The 27163-nt window shown below is 31.8% G+C and overlaps 2 protein-coding genes across 5 annotated transcripts; both read left to right on the forward strand.

The window, feature by feature from the left end:
- LOC132720110 (uncharacterized) lies at window positions 1-21120 on the forward strand. Of its 4 annotated transcripts, none has more exons than XM_060704116.1 (6): window positions 1-495; window positions 3710-3970; window positions 14778-14916; window positions 15313-15436; window positions 16853-16929; window positions 20980-21118. In XM_060704116.1, the coding sequence occupies exons 1-6, from the start codon at window positions 487-489 to the stop codon at window positions 21000-21002; spliced, it is 633 nt and encodes a 210-aa protein (XP_060560099.1). In that variant the 5' UTR covers window positions 1-486; the 3' UTR covers window positions 21003-21118. The 4 variants fall into 4 exon arrangements, with proteins under 4 accessions (XP_060560099.1, XP_060560081.1, XP_060560091.1 ...); XM_060704126.1 differs by lacking the exons at window positions 1-495; window positions 3710-3970 and adding exons at window positions 12906-13270; window positions 13570-13710; XM_060704098.1 differs by lacking the exons at window positions 1-495; window positions 3710-3970 and adding an exon at window positions 7918-8648.
- Window positions 20666-26922, forward strand: LOC132720123 (sperm microtubule associated protein 1-like). Its single transcript, XM_060704142.1, has 3 exons — window positions 20666-21333; window positions 25772-25871; window positions 26141-26922. Exons 1-3 carry the CDS (start codon window positions 21070-21072, stop codon window positions 26344-26346), a joined length of 570 nt encoding a protein of 189 aa, XP_060560125.1. The 5' UTR covers window positions 20666-21069; the 3' UTR covers window positions 26347-26922.
- Window positions 26923-27163: the final 241 nt, after the last annotated feature.

Consider the following 27163-nt stretch of genomic DNA (forward strand, 5'->3'; position numbering starts at 1 on the left):
ATGAAACGGTCATAAACACTGATAATGTTAATCTAACAGTATACATTACCGTTACATAAAACTTAGAAACTTTACTTTTTTGTATTGAAATAAAAATTCAAATAAACCAATATTATATGAAGTGATACATCTTTAAACGTAATTATAGTTTATAGTTAGCCATTTCATTCCGGGTAGGGTGTAATACGGACAGTGATTATTATTTACTATCAAGTATAGACTCTAACAGGTTTCGCTATATCGGGTTTGTTTTCTTTTCAAGTTATATAATAAAACAAAACTTCAGGATATGAAAGTAAATAATTCGACAGACAACGTGTTGTAAATCTTCAGTTAAATAACCTTTTTTTTAAAAAAAAAAATCCCGTGACAATTGTCGAATGGGAAGATATTTTTGATACATTGTTCAAGTGAACTGTTGATTTGAGTGACAGGAAAGTGTTTTAAAGACATACGTTGTGATAGAAAATAACAGGGTGGATCATAATGGCTCAGGTAAGTGAAATTAATACTTTATGAATTCTTTAAAATCACGTGAAAGAAGCCTTATTTCATTTTGTTTGTTTCTCTGTAATATATTATTTGATTCATTTTCTTTAATGGTTTCTAGTGTTCTATTTCATCATTGAAATGGTACATGTAATTTTCAATTTAAAAAAATAAGTGTATTAAGTACATACATGTGTACCATTGTTTAGTATGCTAAAATTGTATAAATATGAACCAAAATAATTAACAAAAAATATTTGAAAAAAATGTTGCCAGTTACCTGATTACGCAGAACCAAAGATTGTGCCAATGGGTGCTTTTTATTTGTTTATAATGTCTCAATTAAGAATATAACATATACAAGGATAAGCTTTTCAAAATTTGAACAAGGAGAGTTAACACCTACTTTGAATGATTACATAACGTTTAAGTTGGAGTATAATTAAATAAAACCTCGTAGTTTATATATTTATCATTTTCTTACACTCACTATCTTCACATTTTTCATGTGCCAGATAAGAGTGTTTTATTTATTCAACATTTTACACTTTCGAATGTAACTTTAAAAAAAAGCTTTATTGTTACGCTAATTGTCATTCACGTGTGTTATTTATATGTATGATGTATTGTGTAGCGCTGTTTTTTATTCCCTCAAGTTTTCTTTTTTATTTAATCATTAAAAGATTAACAAGAAAACCGCAGCTTTGAACATTCTCCCTGGAAAAAATAGTTGGTCCATAAAACACAACTTTCTAAAGAATTCCAGATTGATTTTCCGGGTGGTAAATACTTTTAGAATATCCTAGCAAGTTTTAGTATGTCGTTTGCTGCACTTCAGCCGGATTAACACATCTTTCATCTTAAACTATAATTCAAGTTGGTTACAAAAACCTTCCATTTTAAGAAAATGAAGAAAAGATATGCTCATTTTTTCTCATTTTATTTTATCTTGTTAGACTAAGAAACAGTGACAGACAAATCCAGATTTATTTCATGTACTTATATGATTGCCTGATTTATTCACTGCCTATTTATAAAACTTCAATTAAGAGAAAAAAACATCCAAAAATTTACACGAAGGTTGTTCTATATACTCGTGCGATCTATTCAAAGGCAGAAAACAAATTTATCATATATTTATATCCAAATATAATATGTTATACTTATACTAAAAGGAATTATATAGATATGACTGCTGTAGCATATAAACGTCAATCACGAAACAGCTGGATTCATTGCGGCCTTCAGCTTCTAGTTATTAAATATGTTATCTTTAGATAAATCGTTTTATATAATTGTCAAATCAAAAGAATTAAGGTGAAAAAACGAAATTTGCCGTCGATGAAATACATATACAATAAGGAAACCCCCGGATCATACCTTTAATATACCGGTCCGCACTCTATATGTAAATTATTAGAGTAGATGATTAGTTTCCCCCATCGTCTATTTTTTCGGGACGCTGTTTTGAAGAAGGCTTAACGATTATATGAGTTAAAATTACTGAAATACTTAGTTTGAAACAATACAGTATTGCTTTTTTCTTTTAAATAAAACAATAAAAAACTGAAGGCCGCTTTAAAGTATTACATGATAAAACATTAGTATGAAGTTCAATAACTTTGCTTTCAATACAAATACATGACGTATAATGCAGTCGCTTTTTGTGGCTATATAAGATGTAACCGTATATTCAAACTTTTGAAAACAAATGTAAAATCCTCAGTAAAACAAAAAGGAATGTGAATACATGTATTGTCATAAAGTAACCTGACTTATGTAAGAAGAATTTATCTGCAAGTTTTCGTGTCAAAAGAAACTAAATGTATTTAAATGTATGGATTTATTTATCAACATTTAAATATCGATGATTTGATTTGAAAATAAATTATTGTGAGCTAATGTGACAGTTGTCATAAGGCTTTGTATTTAATGCTATTTTATCTTCTTTTATCTCGTACACCATTCTATTATTACTTTGATTTGATTTCGGTGTTCTCAGCGATCCAAAGTCTTAAAATGTTGAAACGAAAATCCCTTTATTTTTCTGTCTATATTTGACAATGTTGTAAAACTGAACGATAAGGATTTCTTGACTTTACAAACTACTCAAAACGTTAGAACAAAGTCGTAAATTATTAACAATTTTAACGTTTTCAAGTTGGTGGCTAGTCTTAAAAAAGGGGACCTCCTGTGCACCTAATCCCTCGTTACATACAACACTACTTTTATCTTACTTTAAAAGATATTGTCTGCATTAAAATCATGTATATCAAAACTTGGTTATAATACGTCATCAATATTGTAAGTGAGTAAGCATTTTAGCTGTACTAAAACCATAACCCTCAATCAAGTTAGGATGATGAAACACAAATTCCCTTACACTCAAAGTTTCTACATTATCATAGAAAATAAAATTACGCTATAAAATTGAAATCTTTTTGGGAGAGTGGGGTAGCAAAAATTCCGTAGAAATTATTGTCGGCATTAACAAAAAACATAGTAATAATATATAGATACTGACCTAAAGAGAATTTGGTCTACAAAGGACACATTATCCATGATATTTTCAAATATTCATAAAACAATTAAAATGTCACATTTTGTTATTCTTACAAAATTCTTTCAGAAAAGAAATGTTGGATAAGAGTCCTACGTTATTAATATGATAAATAATAATATTTTGTTCTAGAACAATTAATTATCTGCTACATATAAACATGTTACTAGAGTATATCGGATCTTGTATCTCACACTTATCAATAACATCCATATATAATTCGTCCATGGTTTGTTGTCATTAATAATGCTAAATACTATCAATAAAATTATTAATGGTATAACAGATATTCCATTATAGACCAATTCACTTGAATATGATAAACTTCGATATTATGTGAACTTCTATTACTGATTCATGTTTCATGTTTTAGATTTGTTGACTCTTCATATAAAACCCTGAGCATCACACATTTCAACACCTGTACAAAAAACAAAGAATACAATACCATTAATTACAAGTCATCTTTATAGAACTAGTCAAATAACAGATATCTCAGGTTTGTTAGAATATCAGTACAAGTTAATGTCTGGTCATTTTGACAAATGTAAGCTATGTTTATGTTTCAAATAGTCATAAATCAGCAACATTAGAAACATAGTTGTTTAGATGATACGACTATAAAATTTACGAAAAGTTTTACGTTCTATAATATTTCAGACTGATTGGGTTGTTTATGGAAGTCCGTTGTGGCATAAAGATACTGTTCAAGAAAATGTCAAAGACCTTCCAGGGCCAAAAGAACTTATAACGCTTGAAAACAAGTTTGTGAACGATGCTATACGAACCACGGTGTACTATTACCCCAGGAAAAAGCCAATCATCCCGGTGTACAGTGCCAGACAGGACAAGTGTGCCAAAGCCTATTTCCAGTCACCACTTGTCAAAAGTTTACTCAAGAGAGAAAGAATGTCAGATGATGTAAGTTTGTATTCTATTCTTTTTCCTACAGTATTTTCTTATATATATATGAAATATTTCATTTAACGATAAACGGTAAAACCACTAAAAGCATAGTAAAGGAGAGGTTGCTTTACGGATATTTTCAAAGATATTTTAGAGACCCTACCTTAAATAGATGTAGACATTTAATTTATTAATGTAGGGTATACTCGTATTCGGCATGAACAAAGTGAGTATGACCAAATAAGGCAACGATATGGTGATTTATTTTACAGGTTCTCGAGTATCTAGACTTTGTAATACTGTTAACAACTTGTTTAGTTTTAGATAGGTCATAAATTTAGAAGTATATTTACAAAACACATGATGATTGTTATGAAGGTTATTATCTGTTTGCAATCAAAAGTTAAAATTGGACTATCGAAGACTAATAAATCATTATTTGTTTGGCCAACTACAATCCATTTATGATTTATGTTAAGTGGGTGGATTTATCAGTAAAGAGGACTCCATGTAGTGAAATATAATAACATGAAATGGTAAAATAAATACTTATATGGTATGAAATCTGTGCATATCAGTTTGCAAATAAGACAGTTTAATACTGAATATTGATTGTAATAAATAATAAAACCATGATACGAGTACATTGTGTGATTGATAGACGAACATTTATATGTGTTTCGTCAAATAGTTGACGATGTAGACCATCTCCGTTTGAATAGAAAACTTACTGTACTGTAGGCAGAATGCTGTTGTACAAGAGCTTTAGCATATACACGAGACAAAAAAAATCCAACTATTTAGAAAGGGTTTAGTCACATGGGGCCAGGTTTTAAGAATAAACCTTCTTATCTAATGCTCCTACTTGATTTTTCACTAACGCTTTTGAAATAAGTATTGTCCTTTGCGACGAAGCACTGCCATTGAACAAGAAAATGTTTGCCATTACTTTTCTCGGTCACCTTTGTGTTCATATTTTGTAACACTTTCCTGCAAATAAGGTTAGCGATGACATTTTATTTTCCTGTCGAAGGCAGACCGAACCATGTATAGAATATATTTTTTAAGTCTTTCGCAACAATTGTATAGTCTCAAGCAATTAATGGTCTGATGCCCATACCTGCGAACTTGTTCAATGTTTCAGCACCAGTAAGTTAAGCTTGCCTCCCGGTGATATGCGCTCTGCATTAATTATGAATTCAAGCATTTTTGTGCAGTTATAATTTACTTGGAATGTTTTATGTTAATATTTTTAAAGCCTTAAAGCCAAAACCCAGAATAGAACCGAAATAGTGTCGAGAATAATGTACATGTATGTTATTGTTGATAAAACGATACTACATAGTACATAACAAAGGCGTCATAAATATATTGTGAGATACATTGTACATGTTCACTCATGTCCGATTTGAATTTTTTCCCTTCATAGTTTAGATTTGGAAACATACACGGTAGTATGGACGTTAATCCTTTCAAAATGGCATTTCTCTTGTTTGAAACTGCGAATAGGGTTGTAAAGGTCATCGATAGAACAAAGACCATTGAGTTTGTAATAACATATCTATGTTTAAAGCCTAGAAGAGCTATGTTTGAGTCTCTTAGAAATGAAAGGTTGATTAAGGAGCAAGTTAAGTGTCAACTCGTATAGTAGTGATTGATCTTTCATACAAATATGTCACTGTTCAATAGATACGTAATACATTTGTGGTATTTACATATCTTTGTATGGACAACGATATGACGGGGTTGTGAATGTTACGTTTCCAAAAAGAAAACTTTATAATTCACACTTGATTATAAAGACCCCTTGTTTAAGTTTTCTGCGAACACAACTTTAGTCTTTACTTTCATAACCCAGGATCATTTGTTTCAGTATACTAGTATTTAGGCTTATTACACTTGATCTCATAATAGTACAGATTGAGATTGGTAATTTATCAATAAGATTGGGAGCTGTACTCATAACAATAAAATAATCAAACAATTACAATAAAGAATAAAAATGATAAACAATAAAGTAATATAGAAACTGCGTGCTGGTCTCATAACAGGAACATTGCAATTGGGAATTGTTCAAAGGTCTGAACAATAACATTGACATTTGGAACTAACTTTATTTGAACTAACAATCAAACAGAAAAAACTGTTCTCTTTAACAATAACAAAAACAGTAAAAATGAGAAACTTTTCTCATAACAATAACAGTTATATGATGAACTAACAACATAACAATAACAGTGAAATTTGGAACCGTCCTTTTAACAATTTCACCGATTTTCAGTCGAGATGAAAAAAAATGTCGTGAAACAATGATATACTTGTAAAGTTCTTACGTAATGCAGATCTTATAAAGATAAATCATATATAAAATGACACAGAATTACTTGCATTATTTTGTCTCCCTATTTACGCTTCCTAAATAATCTCTATCGTGTGCAAGGCTTAACTAGCAGTGTACTCAATTGATTTTAATTCTAAAAACATCTCTTCTGCACACCGTTTAATGAATGTAAAATATGCTCGTGTCAGTGACATGGAATATCTTGTCTAATTAAATCATCATTATTTCCATGTTACCAAATATTTTCATTACACTGTCAGACACAAACCATGACTCACGTGGACATCTTAGAAGTCCTGTTATATTTGCATAAAGCTTTGTTTATCAAGATAAGGTGTCTATATTTCAAACATTTTCTTTATACAGACTGTTGAATACGATTATTAACAAACTATTATTTATGCAAGGCTTCCATTGACATCTCTAAATTGACTTGAAACGATTATCGAATAGAAACACACATATTTCTTTATCCGAACAGATTATTAGAGTGGATTTAGTGATGACTAAATTGATTTTGTTTCAAAATCAAAACATTTGTGAGTTATGTTGTCAATTTGGCACGATATCTTATGATATTGACATTTCTAAACCTTTGTAAAGGAAAATTGGCCAGCAGTATTGTACTGTTTTTATATAATGATACACAGAAATGATAGTCCAAAACTACCTATCATCATTCTTTAATGGATTTTTTTGTACATTTTGGCAATGCTTAATGTCGCAACCGCCTTTTTTTCTGACGAGTATTAAATTATTAATACGGTTGTGATACTCAACAGATATGTTGCCACATTTACATTTAGCAGGGTGTAGAAAATAGCAATATCACAATAACCACCATTAATTTGTGTACTCCACCGGCTTTTTTGGGAAACAAAACCGAATATATTTGTCATATTTAGGTAAAGCAATACCAATATATTTATAGAATTAATTATGTTTAATTTAAAGTTTTTATTAGACAAAAAAGTCTGACTTGACGTCTTTCCGAGCGATGTACGCAATGTTTCTTTTCGCTTCAGTGTATAAATTTTAGTTCTTAACTTCAAACTGAAATGTAGTGACTAAAACGTATTTGTTTTAATATAATAAATAGCTATACAATAACCTTAATGTTAGATTTATGCTGCGCTTTAGATTATGACAGTGTTTCTAGGAAAAAGCATTTCAATGACTGGTTATTGATTGTTAGTATTTGTATATAATGTCGCGTGAAATCATTTTAATTGTATATAAATTAGACATAAGTAAAGATGAATTCTACCTTAAAAGAACTTGACAACCTATTGTTTACTTTATTAAACAGATATTTCAAATACGAAAAGAATTTATTGACTTTTGATTGAATTGTGAAACACGGTTATCAATATTTATGAAAACTGAGATATTCCTTCTCTTACAAATTTACCATTTACAAAACTAGTGTATTTCTCACCTCTTCAAGTGTTCCGTATCTTTGACGATAATTTACAATTTATTGTCTACAAACATATAAACTTGTTATCGTATCTCGAAAACAAACAATAACTTGACTTTTAACAGTTTCGAAACTTGATAAAAAAAAATCAAAAATTGATAATACCGTATCTGAGAGGCATAGAGCAGAAAAAAGAACGCGCTTGTCACAGAAAGTTTAAAATATTAAAGGGAGAGAATCGAATGTATGTATTACGGAGACAGTGTTAGGATTAACTGTGTATCTATCCGCTTTATTTAATCCGATCAATCGCACACGAGATCATTCAGATAGGCTATCTGTTAATCTATATCAAAATTTTATATATATTATAAGAGATACTCAAAGGTGATGTGTGAGTGAACAGAACTAATTAATAAAATTAGAGAGAGAAAAAAATGTCGGACTTTTTAATGGATGTTGAGATACGGAAAGCAAGCGGTAGAAATGATAAGTTAAACGGAGATATAACTCGGACAAGCAGCTTTCAAGATCGCATCGATCAAAATGGTTCATCAACCCCGGCGGAAAGAGAAATTGAAAACATTTTACGAGAACATGCACGGGGCAGCCCAAGACGAAGAAATCAGCATTCGCCGTTAAAATCTTACTCACCGACGCGCTCGACATCACAATCACCTCGACGTGAACGTTCTTTTCTACGTTCAACGTCACCGGACAAACTGCCATTTCGAAAGTCTGCTATATGGGCACAATGGGGACAGTCAAAAAACGACGGTCAAGATTATCTTCAGGAATATAATGTTAAACAAATGACAAGTTTATATGGAAAAGATTTACGCGGGAAAGTAGATGCGGCATCAGATTGGTACAGAGTGAACGGCCTTGACCGGAGTAAGACCCAAACAGAGGCCTTGAACTGGCTTTCACAGGTGCGTTATATATAGTTTTACCCTGCTTGCTATGTCTCAAAAGTATTCATCAACTTTCCCCAAAAGTTCATATTAAAAAATAAACAAATTGAATTAGGAACGTTTTCTTCACACGAAGACATGTAGATAAGTGTGTCTGAATTACGATAAGTTTTTTTTTTAAGATTTAAGAACAGTTTTATTTAAAACTTGTTCACAGTACATCGCCATGCAAATAGATAAAAAAGAATTATCACGTCATGTGGTCATACTAACACAAAATACAGTATGACACTTAATCGGGTAATAGAAAATATATTTATTTACAGATAGAATGCTATCATATATTATTAGATAATATAAGACAAGTTACAATATAGACTTTCAGGAACAATTTTATTCTCTGATTTAGTATTTCCATAGATATTAAGATCAACCATTTTTGCATAAAATGCAGTCATCTAATTGTTGGGTGAAATTAATAGCCTTTGTCTACTGAGTAATAATTTCATGTAAATACATAAAAAAAATTTGTTCAATGTGCAAGCCTATTTTTTCATCCTCAATGTGTTGTAAGTAACTCCACATAATTTTAGTAACTTAGATTATTGTTATTCAAGTGAAGTACACGTAGTTAAAATCTAAACCGTGAACCTTTATATCGGACGATGGTCATGCATGATTATGCCAATAATTTTTTGATCTGAAAATAAAAATGCTCTTTATCATCAAACTTGTTTATCAATTTTATTGAGAAAAGCCTAATGACTCCACATATATATACATGTATATAGTTCTTTCATGACTAATTACTGTATGTTATATGAAATATTTCTTTTAATACAATTCTAAACGAGTTTTAAGGAAGTTCATATTTATTGACAGCAAATGTCAAATTCGTTATATTGCACAATTGATTAAAATCTACAAGATCTGTGAATTTGACTGAATGAATATTGGCTTAAATGATATTTTACTACAGACAAAAAGGGACAACATAAAAAAACGGGTATAAAGCACAATATTGTTCCGATGTACTTGTGTACTTTCTATATTTAAAATTTAAAAGTCTTTGTCGCACAATTTTCATGCGTAGAAAAAAATCATGATACATTTTGTACCAATTAATAACTATACTGTATAGGAGTGTAAAGCCGGAATTATGAAAGAATTTCTAAAATGATACAATGGTACAGACCGTTAAATCTTACTTCTTACAGCTAGATCAATCCGATTACATTGTTTTCTTTGATACAAATACTACTTAACAACCGTACCAGACCTAATACATTTGTATATACATTCTAATATATACATTATATATACAAATGTATATACGTGTACATTTAAAGTTAAAATTTTATGTTACCTCGTTTGTACATCAATGCATGTACATGTATATCAACATGTTACAGCATTATATAACAAATTTTACTTTCATCATGTATATAAACGTTGCTATACTTAACAACAAACTTTGTTATTTTAGCATACATGTATTATAAATTTAACTATGGCCTAGTATAAGAAAAAGAAGAACTTTATTTGTATTGATCGAAGCCCTATGAAGGACCATGGACAAAGCATAATACGGAAACATGGCAAAACGTAACAAGAAGCCGGGTTGGTGTTCCCGCGAAATGATTCTTAAGTTAAAATGGGAAAGTAGCTCAGTTATTTTTGTAAGTTTTAACTTCTGCTGAGTAACAAAGTTTCTCACTATAGTACGAAAAGTATAAAAAGGATTCAATTATTTACATTGTGTATTTTGCATAGTTTGATTCAGCAATGTTTTGAGATGGTTCAGACCTATATACCCGATGTTCTATCAGGTAGGTCTCGCCATGGGGCCACGAAATGCACGCACCCCTCGTTTTTCTGTTTCTGATTTTAGCGGGATCAGAGACACATTATTGTCCATATGAACCGATATTACAAAATATTCATTCAAAGGTCGGACTAATGGTCTCTGAAAATTGCAAACGCTATGATAAGGCATACTTTGAGTGAAACAGAGTTGTGGAGGGCTGTATGGATGGTGGAGCATGGAGGGCGGAGGGGCGTTTGCGCACACCGCGAGGTTGGTGTGTTGGTGTGTCGCTTGGTGTACATCACACAAATATCACCAGAGAGAAGGCAAAGTACCAACAGTTTAGAGCATCCGTCTGGGGGCATGGCAGAGACAGACAAAAGGTGTCGGCAGTAGCTCGATACCTGTTCTTGATTATCCACTTTATCCAGAAAGTTGCACAATCTACGATGACAAAGACCCTGGATTAGAATTCCTTTGAGTCTTCATCAGTTAGTTTATTTTTTGCCTACATTTTATCGATAGACGTGCGAGATTCTGAAAAAGACCTAAGACATGGTTTCAAGCCGGAAATATTGCTGAGTACGACCTCTACGAGGTGGAAAGGTTATGGTGTGGGGAAGCATTAACTGGGACAGATGTGATAAAAAGAGGTACTTTGACTGGTCATCGGTACATCGGTGAGTTATTAGCCAGCATCTTAGGCTGTATATCGGTGTTTTCATTTTAATGAGTATATTGAGCACCATGACTTGCCAACCCGGTCAACCGACCTAAATCCAATTTAGCACATATGGATCAATCTGTAGGTACGAATATCAGTTCATAAGATGCAATCTAGAAGAATGCAGGAGCTTGAGGTCATGTTGGTGCAAGAATGTGCCGCAATCCCCGCTAGGACTGACAGAAACCTTATAGGGGAGCATAAGAAGGCGTTGCCAAGCAGGCGTCCTTAGTAAATGGTCAAACACGCACGTAACTGAGTCTTAAGTCTAAACTTGTAAACATAAATGAGGTTGTGAAAATTCGGAAAACAAGTTTCGTGCCCAAAAATCTTTGCTATAGAGAGTCTGTCTCTTCTCAATAATTATTAGCATGTACCTTCAACATTTCTGTTCATTGTACAGTTAAGTCGCGATAATAAGACCACTTCAAGGACCTTGATAAAGTAATCTCAAATTTTAAAGAAATTTGTGATGTAATAAAATATCAGATCACCAATATATTTTGATTTGCAAGTGATTTTTCTTTGAAATGATAATTGGTCATAGTGAATTACGTATGCTTTGTGCAAATAAAACGGAAACGAAAGCTCTCACTAGCAAGTTAGAAATTAACAGAATAGACTCATGGATTGGAAAGGTGTGTTAAATCTTAACATAGAGTATATGATCAGACAAAATCTGAGTTAAGTGATGTTTACCCATTCATAATTTGATAAAACCTCAAACATATCAAAAGTTAAAATTCAGATTAGAAACTGCTTTTAACAATTAGTTATTAGATAAATGCATGTATCTATTTTCTTTGGTAAAGTTTAAGTTAGACATTTAATAGTCAAGTGTTATTACATAATAATGAAGGTATCATAGGCGCTATAGATTTGTAATTATGACAATCGGCACCGTTGATTTAAAGGAATCTGGAAATGTCTATTGTGACGTGATAAGACGGCAACTTTTCGGTCCTTCCCGAAGACTACGATTATTGGTAATCGGCGAGGTGCTCAGAATGGTTCAGGGACCTTTAATTAAGCGAAAAGTTAAAATAAACGGACAAGATTATACTCAGTTACTGATTAACTCTCTTTAAATACTAGTGGTTAAAATTAGTCTTAAACCAACACTGACATTCTCAACTGACTCTATACTGTTGCTTACTTAGTTTCAAATTTTGATATTAAAATTATGTATGAAAACATTAAACTATTCCGGTGTAAAATTGACGTTACTTTATGACTTTTAGTAAAGCACATGCACAGAAATTACTGTATAGATATACAAGTTTTCGGGAGTAAACTGTACCGGCTATATTTTCATTATAGGACAACGTGTTTATAAAAATGTTCTGAACTGTGTTGGAAACTTAATATAATATAAAATGTCAACACTATTTATCTGTCTTACAATCAATCTCTCTATATTTTAATGATTTTTTTTTCAGGCTGTAGTTTTACTATTCCAGACATTGTTCATACCAAATGGTATATCAAAATTATCTTAAACTCACAATGTTCTTTTGAATAATGATGTGTTTATATTTACATGTAATGACCTTCTGAAAAACAATATTGAACCTTAGAGAATATGTTTTTTGTGGGTATTGATATATTTATATTTACACGTACTGACCTTCTAAAAAACAATATTGAACCTGATAGAATAGTACATTCTGTGAAAATGTATGAGACTAGGAGATTAAGTATTTAACCTTTGGTCGAAAAACAATCGTCCCAAACGATATACATGTCTTGGAGTTATACAGATTAAAAGAATAAATCTCGTTGGAGGATTACCTATATCTTAACATTATTCGCATGTATAATTCTTTTCTTTAAAGTGAAATTAATTGTTTGAATTTAAAATCTTTGTGTATTAAGTTAAAGTAGAACTTTTGAAGTCGTGGGCATATCCGGTTGCTAGAACATTTTTGAAACGCTGATGTAAAAATATCAGTATTTCGGATATAAGTGTTGTCAATATTTGGATGCTAATTTCTACATGAAATAATGTGTTTTGTATTTGACTGACCAACAAAAAAACAGAAGGATACTTTGTTTCTACGTGACGTCATTATATATTTCCTGTTGTTTGGTGATCAAATAAAAATGGAGGTAAGAAAACCTTGTACCATTTTTTTCTTTTTTAAAATGAAGTCTGTAATTAATGTGTAATAATTCAATAATAATAAAGATTAATATAAAGTCTGAAATGTTCTGATTTTTTTATATATTATAGTGACATCAGAATAGATTATTTTTATTGATCTTAGTTTAGAAATTGTACAGTTCTGAAAGTATATGTAGTATATTTCACTTAACAAAGGAAGCGTAAATAAAATACTATATAAAAATACGTTATATACATTAAAACAATAAGTTAATTGTTTCATATATAAATGTAATTATTACAGGAGGCCATTGATGAAGCTGTGAAGACGGCCAGTGTACCAGTATCTAGTACACCACGAGGCACACAGACAGCGAGATCCATGTCCAACACACCGTCACAATATGGTCATAATAAATTCGTCGGCACTCCATATAAAAATAGAGTAAGCCAAGTGTCCATGGAAAATACACGTCGACTTTCTTTATTAATTGATCGTTTATAAGATTTTTTTTATTAAATACAGCACTTTTGTCATGGTGATTTTCATTGGAGTACCGTGAGGTTTATATTATCTATTTATACAGATATACGCCTCATATATTTTATATTATAATTTGAGAATGGTAGAATTATGTTATATACATATGAATATTGTTCTCAAGAAACTACAAAACCATGCTAAGTTACTTAAAGTCATTTCTGTGTTTAACATGTCAGAGGAGAAATAATAAAAGAACTCTCAAACAAATTTTATCTTTGTGATAAAACTTAAAACATTCATTAACAAGAAAGATAACTCCTAGATAGATTATATTAAAAGTGTATGTTTGATTACCTCCCTTGGTTATGGAGGAGAATTTGTGTGTCAATGTACGCCGAGATTATGGGCGATTTTGCATTTCAAGCATTTTGGTTTTGTTTAACTGAAAAATATTTAAATTAATTTTCATTCCTCCAGGAGTTGTAGATTTGGATATTTTCATATAATTATTCGTACAATAGGTCCTGAAAAATATCGTTGCTGTAACTGATAGAAGCGTGTGAACTGATAGTGTCATGTAGAGCTTTTATCTTTTTATTTGTCATGTTTTCTGGGGGAGGGGTTGTTGTTGTTGTTGTTGTTGTTTTTGTACTGCTGTCTTTTCGTATGACGTATATGTATATTTCCAATATGCATTCGTCTTTTCGCGTGGCGTGCATTAAATTCGTACGCATAAATTCGTATTTTTACGTGGCGTCAATCATATGCGTACATTCATATTGTCGTTTGGCGTCATTTGCTGGCATACATTCGTATTTTTATGTGGCGTGCATTCTTATTCATTTTCGAGTGGCGTACATTCGTATTTTCGTTAAAAGGAAAGATAACTCGAGATGTAAAAAGAAATGTACAAACCAAGTTTTTCTTAATTCGTTCTTTCGTCCCGCCACGCGAAAGTACTTACGGTGCAAAATAACCAATTATAGTCTTAACTACTTATAATCAAAAAAAAATAATTATCATTTCAGGAGATGAAGACAAGAGAGATGTTAAAAGAGGAGAAAAATATAAATAAGTTATCACACAGAAACCGAATTCAAAGAACACCCAGCATACAGGACATCCGGGCAAGAGAAACTAAATTCACAAACGACGCAATTGTAACAGGTCAGCTAAAATTCCAGTTTATTTGAATATTGAGAGGTTTTAACGGTTATATAATAAAAGGTGCATAGCCAAATCAAGAAACAAACCAATCTTATTTAGGTCTCATTGATAAATATGAACATAAGGATTTTGTCTCCGAATATAGCTTTGTCAGTCCTGTTGTGCATTTAAGTCTAGGGAATTATCATAAGATCTGTTTACGTAACATGAAGCCCGAACAAACCAGTCTTGTTTTTGTTTTTGGGAAAGTCAAAAAGAATTTCAAACTTTGAATGAGCAAACGATTCAATTATCAGCAGACGACAGTGATTGTCGCGTGTCTTTAAATAAAGTAAGGTTTAATACTATGCAAATAATTAAAAAGCTGATTTTTTTTTCACTTGTATGATATAACAGAAAAAAGACGAACAAGGTTCAAAGATATAATCCCCCAATACGACGCCTCCTCAGACCGCCATTGTAAAGCCTACTTCAAGAGAAAAGATGTTCAACAATTACTAAATGTTACCCGATCAGCAGAGTAAGTATTACATACATTGTATATCATAATATACATATTTGAGCCGCACCATGACAAAACTAACATGGTGCTTTTGCGACCACGCAGTCTGATCAGGATCCATGCTGTTCGCTATCAGTTTCTCTACTTGTAATAGGGTTTGTACGCAAACAACATGGATCCTGATCAGACTGCGCGGATGCGCAGGCTGGTCTGGATCAATGCTGGTCGCAAATGCAACATGTTGGTTTTGTCATTGCGCGGCTCATTTAATATTCTAACATCAGTTATAAATTGTTCACATTAATAAATGAATCAATTTTTATTCTCTAATTTCTACTAAGTGTGATTTATAGGTTAAAGAATTGAATACTAACTTACCCGTTCACGTTGTATTCGAGTGAATGATATAAAAACATGATATTCACCACTTGGAACTTGCTAGCATTATAGGACCCATCACCTCCTTACCCCCTACCCCACACTTGTTTGGGGTAGGCCTCTTTAATCCTAGAAGGCCATTGTTATTTCTAAATTTTATTATTTCTAAAAGACAACCCTCATTGAAGTATCTCCATTTTTTCGATCGCACATTTCAGTCCAAATTTGGTATCTTTTGTTAAACATTAAAACATCTTTATTCACCAAAAACAGACTATAACCACTATAACCGTATTATTAATAAGGTCTGCGATTGGAAAATGACGTTACGTCAATCTAAATTGACACGTGTTACATCTGACGCTACATTACGTAGACAGCCGTCAATATTCCAGAGCTTACTTCAATCTGACGTAAAATTTGTTTAAACAAAGGCAATTCAAAAAGTTCACAAACTCTTATTGTTTCACCAGTGAAAATGTTAATAATAGTTGACAGGATTTCCAAAATCTGACCGTCGAAGATTCGCAAGTAAGATATTTTAATCTTACTCGAAGAAACACGATACCAGACAGACGGACAGTCAGTCAAACAAAATGCGTTCATTAAACGCCTACACTCTTATGTAGACAAAATTCACTGACACAGTGTCAAGATATTTTACTGCTAAGGTCATGTATAAATAAATGAAAAAATAAAATCTCGAACATTGAAGTATAGATATGCATAAAATTGAGATGTTTAGGGGCGGAGACAGACGAATAGGCCAGTCAAAGACAGTTTCCGCCGGGCATTAAAATGTCAATAATAAAAATAGATCGCAACAATAAGTATGACTGCATATTTTCTGACAAGCGCTTAACACTGATTATAACGTTAACTATCCAAATAACTTGTTAGTTTTCCTGTTAAGATAGAAACATTAAATTTAGTTTATCTCGAGGTAGGTTAGTTTAAAAGCGAGGTTAAAGGGAGGCTACCAAGCCAAGAATTTAATTTGCTAACGGTTTTGTCTCCCTTTGTTAATATTTATTTTAAATGCCAATTTTCTTTCAGAGAAAATAAGATGGAAAATTATTGGAATAGAAAAATGACTATAGCCAAACGCTACAGCCTGTTTGGTAGAGAAAATGGTAAAATTAATTAATAATGCATGCCCTGCATAAGTAGATAGCTATGCATATTGTGCAGTAGAAATTTAGTAGATTCTATAGCGTTAGAGCATCTTAATAACATGTTATCAATTTAATAGAGGTATCGTAAAATTTAACGTTGTTCTATTCTATGCTTTGCATAAAAATGTTGTTGTTGTTGTTGTTGTTGTTGTTGTTGTTGTTGTTGTTGTTGTTGTTGTTTTATGTACAGTCAAACCTCTGTTGTGATAGGAACAAAAACAGCAAGTTGTCACTAAAACTATTTTAAAAAACCGGTATTTGGTTTACCTTGCAAAAAAGTTATGTAATAACGGGTTAAGTCCTTCTAAATTTAAAAGGAGTTAACCAGTTATTGCACTAAGGTGACGATGTCTTGTTTAATTTTTACCTGCTGGAACCTATGACTATGGTATGGTACCAGTACAGACCTAGGTCATCCCGCATACACGTGCCGTCTGACTAGGCTCGATACAGCTTTGGTAACTTTTTTTAACCTTAAAATTAAACGGGCTATTACAAATTCAAAGCGGTTATGTTCATTACAGGAATTCGGCAGGTTTTTGGTTAATGATGATAATCGTCAATACAGATAACCTGTAACCGTCTTTTAATGCAGGTTTCACTGTATATTAAACATTCAGTTTTGTATCTGAAGATATATCCGTCTTCCTAGCTTTTTGTTTAAATTGTAGTTTAATTTAAACAGATTTTTTTCATTATTTCATATGTAATTATTCAAAACAAATATGTGCATGCAGAAATTGTTGTTGTTATTATTGTTGTTGTTGTTGTGGTTGTTGTTCATTTATTTATGTTTTTAGTTAGATGTCATACCATTTTCGCAAGAAAGACATCCCTCCTGTTTATATATGGCTTATAAATAAAACATATACTAGTAGATAAGTAAATACCAGTGGTTGGTTTGCCTCTTCTCGTTTATAATCGGATGCCATAAATGATGTGCCTTTCAAAAACCGTTTCACATAACAAGTACGGTATTCTTTCAAAATGTGTTTTATTTCCACATTTAATGTGTATGTTTTGAGCTTATTGCCTGTGAAAATTTAATTTAGACAAGTGTTTTCAATTGCCATGCTTAAATGCTTAGATTTGTTTAGTGGTTATAAACAGGGAAAGTTTACATATTGTGTAATCATCAATTTAGATTCATATCTCTTACTGTGGATATATAAAAACTTATCTATAATTTTCTACTTTATCGTGACAGAAAATCAATTGTAAACGAGGAATGACTTAAAATCAATACGAGGTTTATGGTAGAAAAGGCCTCCACTGGAAGCTTATGTCAACAGACACTTGATATTTTCGGTCTTCTTATCTAAATTGTCAATACCGCCACCAGGAGATTCATTATATGTCTATCTATAAACATATATGTAAACTATCATAAATAACAATATCATTTTTACGGTATACTTATCTTCTTACCCCCCCCCCCCCTTCATCCTCCCCAATATAACCTTCGTAATGACGTAATGAATTTAATTAAGATGGTAATTTGTTATATTGTATGTACAGATTTTGTCTTTTATCTCTCAATTTTTTAACTATTTAAACATTTAAGAAACGAGATATTTTTCTTCAGCTTACCAAATGTTATATACAGGTGATATCAAATGATAAATCTATCTTCTATAGCTTAACCCGATGAATACCTATGTTGTCATAGTACAATAGATAATTATGTTTTATTATAATACATGTATACGTTATCTCTCGAATGTGCCAGCAATAACTTTTATATATATCAGATCTGGCTAAAATACACTATTTTAGTGTAAAAATCTAAGATTGGGCTTAAATCATACGCAATTGTTATATCGAGATTTCAATGAAGAAATTATCGAAACAAATAAGTATGCAGATTATAGGGTAAGGCGGATAAATCCATATGTAAACATATTGTTTGAAATTGCAATTACACGGCTATATATCTTATTGACATTATATATAAACAGTAGTCTTGCATTGAAGTTTTATTCAAATATTGATGACCCGATAACACCCATTTAATGTATTGTATACCATTAAATTGCTTTGTAGACATACAAAATATAGAACCGGACCAAATATACAACAATGTATAAGGTTATACATGAATTATATACATGAATACTGCATTATATTCTATCCCTGTATAAAAGGTGTAGAATGAAATGCGTGTAGAATCTTACTCATATTTATGTTTACATGATTTAAATGTCCTCGTCGACTCTAGATTTTAAAATGCATTGAATTTGATATCTGCATTTGAAAGGAATTCACGTATACAGCATTTTATCTCTAATTCAAATCTATTATAAGTTTGTATCAGTAAAAAGACAGGCAATAAGCGTACGGAGTGAATACGTACATAGCTTCGAAAATTATTTTTTACAGAAAGCTGATTACTGTTCATGTTATTTTATGTTATGTTATGTTATGTTATGCTATGTTATGTTATGTTATGTTATGTTATGTTATGTTATGTTATGTTATGTTATGTTATGTTATGTTATGCTATGCTATGCTATGCTATGCTATGCTATGCTATGTTATGTTATGTTATGTTATGTTATGTTATGTTATGTTATGTTATGTTATGTTATGTTATGTTATTTATTTATTTATTTATTTATTTATTTATTTATTTATTTATTTATAATAATATTTACAATAACAATGTACATAGACATGCACACATATTTCATTTCAATCAAGTAAAGCTGATAAGCTGCCCCCACTCCTCCGGCCCAGACAACATGATAACAGTTTTATACAAGATAACGCATTTTAAAGGGACTCCACTGTCAATTTTTTGACATGATAGAAATGAAAATAATTTCCAAGATTGATATTCCATATGATGTAGGTCTTGACCAATAGCTTATGTGTAAAATATCGGATCATTCGCTCTCTCATATTTCCAGAATAATGATTATAATTGAAAATTGATCGAAAATCGAAAAGCGTTGCAAAGCTTTTGACTCATATCATGCTAAAGAAATACGAAAAAATGTGATTTTCAATTAATTTCTGAGTATATTTCTTAATTATCTTTTGCATATCTTTCTTAAATTCCCCGGTTGATTTATGTATTTTAGTTTATTTTAAGCTTTTGGACCTCAGTGGAGTTCCTTTAAAATGGTCATTAAATACAGGGTCTGATAAGTGAAGGCAATGAGTGCTATTTTTCCTTAACTAATGAGGTTAACGTTTCTGAAAAACAACATTATAATCAATTATTGTAACTTTATTGAGTAAAAATAAATTCGATTTATAAATGTAAAATATTTACGATATGATATGGGGCGGGATGGGGTCTCATGAATGACTGAGGGAAAAAAGGGAAAACCTGAACAAAATACTTTATTGTACTTTCTAACCAACTTTTAAAGTCCACGTTATAAATCGTCGCCTTTGTCTTGGGAACCTGGACAACAGTGTAAAAATATATTGAACATGTTTTTTAATCTGATTTACCGGCGACGGTTTAAGAACGTTAATATTTTAATACAAAGTTGTCAAATGACCATTGATTTTTAGCAATCATTAACAATTGTACATGTTTATAGTTTAAACACATAACTTATCCGGTTTTAAGTTTTAAATCATAATTTCTATACCAATGTTTTGTAATTCAATGTGTAAATCCGACTTATTATTAATACTGAAAGGCATTAATCTATCGGTGCCATTTATGGGTAAGCATTTATCGGGTAGTTGGAGCTATGTTTTGTATTACACTACGGCTAGGGTTTTTTTGTTCTACATAGCAACAGGCCAGGGCATTCGTTTCGTCGATTGTTAGCGAATGATCTTGTGTTATAATCATACCAAGTTAATCGAAGTGTTACAAATTTTGATATCTGGAACAAACATTGACTTGTGCTGTGAAAACGGAATAACTTTAAATTGTTTGTGATAGGAATGGCCCTAGTTTGTTAAAGACGTTTGATAAGAATAAAAGTGTTTATTTAAACATTTGACTGGATAGTTAACATAAGAAACTGTTTTGATATTTTGTAGCACTACCCCAGCCGGAAGTGTGACTCCAGGAGTAACTCCGTCCATACGAACACCAAGACAGACGCCAGGAGCGACCCCTTTTTGAACAGAATGACAGACGACAGATCAAAATCCGCTAAGCGACATAATAAATTATATCGTACCCCACCCACTCCTCCTCCCGAGAAATTAATGATGGAGGAAAGAGGTTTTGTACTTGACTGTAATGCAGTCAGCAGCATTTCTTCTGACTTTGCTAAAGCTAATCCTAAACTAGGGCCAGTTATTCCTCCTTATAATTCGCAAAAGGATGAACATGTTAGTAATTATTTCAAATTTCAAGGCGTTGATAAAACTCTAGAGAAAACAGGACAGGTTTGTTTATTTTATATACATATTTATTATTATATCCTTTTCTCATTTTCTAGTTCAACATCGACTCATTTTTATTTCTATTTGGTTCAGGTCATTTGAAAATTTCATCGTAAGATCTGTCGTTTATTGTACATTTTGATTTTGAATTTTTTTATTCTGTTATAATTTTTCGATTGTATTTCTCATTATAAAAGCTACCTTTTCGTTGATACAGAGACATTTTTCAATGTTGTCAGTATACCGGAATTGTAATACAACATAAATTTGTCATTCTGTACTTGTTTCTCATAAAAAAATCAGCGCGCCAATTTTTTAACTTTTCTTATCACTAACATATATTTACATTTAAAATCATTTTTGAGATGGAAATATTCATCTTACACATTGGAAAGAATAGCTTTACTATGTTGTAAGTTAACGGTTAAGGAAATTCACATATGAAGATTGTTTTACAATAACTGAGACATTTGAGAGGCGAAAGTAAGACTTATATTATATATGCCGATGTTCATCAATATTTAATCAGTATTTTTGGGGTTGCCTTGTCTTTTAGTAGTGTAACGTATTAATATATGGAACTGCTGACATTCTTCTAGAACGCTCTGATTGTACAAGTAAAATAATGTATTTATTTGTCATAATATGTGTAAATAAGATCTGCTTTCTGTTGTTGTTGTTGTTGTTATTGTTGTTGTTTATGAAAGGTTTGTTTGCTTTAAATGCGTGTGCTAAATGGACATTCAATATGTGGGTTGACTTCTGTCGTTTTCTGTATGAAATTCATCTTTCTGAATCAAATGTGTTTATTTAATGATATTATTTATATATAGTTTTATATATATACAGTATCCATAAACAAAAAACCTGCATAAAATATGTGATACTTTCATTGTTTTATTTATTTGAGATGTATGTTGTTTATTTTTTCTTTTATGTTCAGATATTTGTTTAGCTTTAAACAAATTTATTGGTCACGAGCTGTCACGTGACCTATTTAGCTCATGAACAATAGAAATGGAGGAATAAAACTGCCTGAAATGGTTACGTTAATTTAATAATATATTCAATCAATTGTTTCAACAAGTATAATGTGTATGCATATCATATAATAGAACATATTTAGTGGTGTTAAACTGTTTACTTTGTATACTGGAGGTTTCATGTTAAATGAGTGTTTCTTTCGTAAATAAAAAGTGTGTCTTTCCCAACTATTTAGTTATCACTTTTTCTATGACTTATATATTTTAATTTAGACCCTTGAGGATACAGTATCGCATAAACCCTACATAAAAGGTACATACGTATCCACTTTCAGTGAATATTTGGGCTAGTAAAGTCAGCGTTTATTTGGTCTTATTTAATCTCTTTTCTTTTCTTTTCTTGTCATTCCGCTATCGATGTGCACTTGAGCAGTTTCATTGCGTAAATATTCTTAAATTGATATTTCAAAGATGATGATGATTTATTCATTAAATTTATAACTAAAAACATCTATTTAATAAGTTCACAGGCTTATATTGATATGCTATTAAAACAGAATGTCAAATAACTATAGAAAATCAATTTAACTTTGGGATTATAAGTCTGAAATTCGACACGTATGTGCCATGTTTTTCTATAAAAGTTTTATTGTATACCTTATCTATACAGTGTTAAAGACCGGCCCGCACAATGCCAATACAAAAAGTACATAAATGGTCTTTATTTAAACGTGAATAAACTACGCCAATATAAGTTCTCCTATATCGTTAAGTGCCAAATTCAGTTCTATATCGAACTTTTAAACTTACAATGACTTTCAATTAAATTCATCGTAATGTCAATCAAAAGAAAAATAATGTCAGACGGTGCACGTGTAATACAGAGTAAATCCGTGAAGATATGCTCAACCCGATAATGAATATTTCCTAAAGTGTTTAACTAAAGCGCGGAGTATTTTTATCGGTAACAGAAGATCAATTTCCATGAACATAAATATCATATTTAACCAATAAAAGAAATAATTGGCAAGCGTTATACATAACTTCAAACGCATTAAACTTTACTTTACTAATTCAAATGAATACACGTTCAAATAAAAGGAATACGAGCTAGAGGCACGGTGACGTTGTAAGACGGTGTCTGTGCACAGTAATGTTTAAATTTATATCATTCTAGCTAGGTTCATTTGGGTCAAGGTATATTTAATCAGGATATGACCATAAATAATTCTAAGGAAAATTTTAAAAATAAGTATTGACTGAACAGCGAACAGTGCAATCTATAATGACTGTACATATGTACCGGCTGATCTGCTTTGTTCGCCTTGTAGATTATAGTCGCTACTAGTTGGCTAAATGTTATTCAAGGCAAATGTCGTCGTTGCCTGAATTTGAACACTTTTGAATTGGTTTATAGTCAACTTGGTTATAATTATATTAAGCTCTGTGCCGTGAAGTGGGATAGCTAACCCACTCAATAATTTGAGGAGACTTAACGATTGAATGACTAATTATCGTACAATCTTATTATAAGTGGTTATATCATGAAAAATGATTACAAGTATCACGTCTGGTAAACGAAATCACTGTATCATTTATTGCAAGTTTATCAAATTCAACCTGTATCATTTGTTGCCAGCACAGGAAGTAGATGCGCTTACCGACTGTAACTAATGTTGGATAGTTCTACTTAAGTATGAAACATTTACTTGATGATTACATTGAAAGATTTATAGAATCTAATATAAGTTGTCATCTTATCTCTAGAACTTCTATTAAAAAATGTAGCCTATGTATGGTGGCTGATTTCGAATACATTTGTGCGTCGTGTTGTCGCTAGCGACTTTCGTCTTGTCGTCCTGTCGCTAACGATGCATGCCAAACGGCGCGTTGTCGTGCGGCGTGCTGTCGTTATGTCAAATGTCGCTCGGCTCAAATCGAAGCATTGGCTATTTGTATATATGTAAGCCAAGCGACAGGGAGATATCGCGACAACGCGCCGAACGACAACGCGCCGTTTGGCATGATTCGCTAGCGACAGGACGACAGTGCGACAACGAGCCAGGCTAGCCTGAAATTCCGTGCAGTCTGACCAGGCTATATACTGTTGGCTGACTGACTTTAAATTTTAATCTTGAAAAACCCAAAATCTATAATGGAATGTTCCGAAAATGGAAGCTTTAAGTCAAAATGAAAGACTTAGAAGGTTAAATGATAACAAATAAATGAAAAATATGGGATAGATAAAAGTAATTGACACAATTAAGTTTTAACATAGTGTATGGCAGTACAATATCAGGATACTCGTGCAGCTATAACAACATTATGGTGCGAAGTATGTGTTCTGTTGCTGAAGGTGGTTATGTATGCAAAATCGTGAAATCATCGTTCATCTGTCCGAAATTGTGAAATGATCGGTCGTCTGTTTGAAAATTTTGAAATGAGCGTACGTATTTTCGAAAAACGGGAAATGAGCGTTAACTGTCCGAAATCGTGAAATGATCGTCAATCTGTCCGAAAACGTGAAGTGATCGTTCATCTGTCCGAAAACGTGACATGATCGTTCATCTGTCCGAAAACGTGACATGATCGTTCATCTGTCTGAAAACGTGACATGATCGTTCATCTGGCCGAAATCGTGAAGTGATCGTTCATCTGTCCGAAAACGTGAAATGATTGTTTATCTGTCAGAAATCGTGAAATCATCGTTCATCTGTCCGAAATCGTGAAATGATCGTTCATCTGTCCGAAATCGTGAAATGATCGTTTGTCTGTCTGAAAATTTTGAAATGAGCTTACGTATTTTCGAAAACCGTGAAATGAGCGTTTATCTGTACGAAAATGTGACATGAAATTGTTAATTTGTTCAGATACATTTCATCAATAGGAGAAGTGACTAAAAGCATCATGGCGATGGAAACAGCCAAACGAGTTTTAAGCATTTATGTGAAGCATTGTCAGTTGTGTAACATGTTCCGAGATAGCTCAACAACACTTAATATATGTCTTTTATGGTAAACTTCTTTATCGACATTCGAAGAAGTCAAGGTGCAAGGGACAAGATGTCAGCACGATGTTTGCCAGATAGAGACGTCATCAACACCAGCTACATACTCGCCGAGGACAACAACTTTTTAGATTTGTTTCATGTTATAAAAGAACGTAGCCGTTCAATTGTTGTTGTAACGTCAGAGACAGTGACTTTAGCGTTTAAAGTTTAACGTAAAAGTCACGAGTAAACTCATTGATGGTCAACTAACTGTGACCTTTCTCCGGAAAAGTTGGTTTATATGAGGAATTAATTTATGTTAAATACATAACCAGCTCAAAAATTTGAGTGAAGTATTACTTCTAATCAATAAATATAAATTTTATCATTGAAATGACAGGTAAGTACGTGTATATATTTTCTTGTTTAATGTATCATACTGACAGAAAAATGTTACTTGTATTTTCAGGCTCCTCCAGGTACATCTATAAATGGTCACGTGATGGATTATTTTGAAGAACGTGGTCCAGGGAGTCAATATGTTAGCTTAAGAAATGAAGCAGGGGCCGGTGAGTGTAAAATACATTTTGTATCCGCATTTTGTTTAATAAAACAGTCTCAACGTCATATTTTGCATTAACATGAAGTTGACCTACTTTTAATGTTTCCTCTTTACGCTTTGACTAGACTATTATAGCTTCTGTCACATATTTAGTTTATTGAGACCCAATTACTAAATTAAGTACTTCAAATGTCGTAAATTTAAATTCTTAAAAGACTAGTGGTATTCCTTTTCAATTCAAATGTCTAACTGACAGAATTCTTGTTCTTTTTACAGGATATTCGAGTGAATTACGCGATGGGCATGCGCAATTTATGCAAGGAATTAAACCTGCTATTGGTTACAACGGTCAGTTTGGCTTCAGACGAAACACACCATGGCTCCGGCAAAGTCCGTCCAAATTCGGAACAGCGAGCAGATCTCCAGCCCATGAAATAACCGTAGTGCCGCGTACCTCCGGGAAAACAGTGCAAGCCAAATAAACAATGTCTACCCTGTTATATCGTCTTTCTATTTGTAATCGGGGATAAAAAAAAATTCTCTTCCTTTCATTGAATCATTTAAATACGTTACTCATTTTTACGTGCATCATGTATTGCTCTGTATGATTTTTGAGGTAAAGTAAAACTTGAACTGAAGATTTTGTTTCCTGTAGTCGAGTCAAGGACGAATTCTGAAATACTACTTTATGATTTTTTTTCTGTACATACGTTATCATTATAAAGTGATGTTCAGTGTCTTTTTTTCAAGAGTACCGATTTTTTTACTATAAATGTGCTGTTAGTAGTCATAAAGTTTTGCAAACATAAAAAAATATACATGCATCCACTTTGTTTTGAAAATAAACAAACATAAACGTGAAAGTGACTGTGTTAGATGGCTTTTTTTTTCTCTTTTCTTTTTTTAAATACAAGAAACTCTTTGGTCATAGATTATGCTTTATTTGAAAGGCTGTTCACCAGAATAGTTCACATGAAAAGTCTGTTATTATTTAAACATTATTTAAAAGAATTCTGGGCTGCAGTATTAACAAGAATAAATTATACCTCAAACATTATTTTCTTCTTCTGCTTCACATTTTCCAACATTTAAAACAAAAAAGATCCGCATAGTGCGGTCCTTAACATTATGTTAACATCATATAAACGACAGATTTATAAAAAAAATAGATGAATGGGAATTGATAAAAAAAAAGATCTAGTAGGAAAAGTGACGCTATATGAGTAACCTATCATAATATCGCTCGCCATTGGTGATATATTTTATGCCGAGTTTTTTATTTTCCTTTCAAAGAAAAGA

This window comes from Ruditapes philippinarum, unplaced genomic scaffold (genome assembly GCF_026571515.1).
Source record: "Ruditapes philippinarum isolate M1 unplaced genomic scaffold, ASM2657151v2 ctg1364_1_1_1_1, whole genome shotgun sequence".
NCBI classification, from domain to species: domain Eukaryota; kingdom Metazoa; phylum Mollusca; class Bivalvia; order Venerida; family Veneridae; genus Ruditapes; species Ruditapes philippinarum.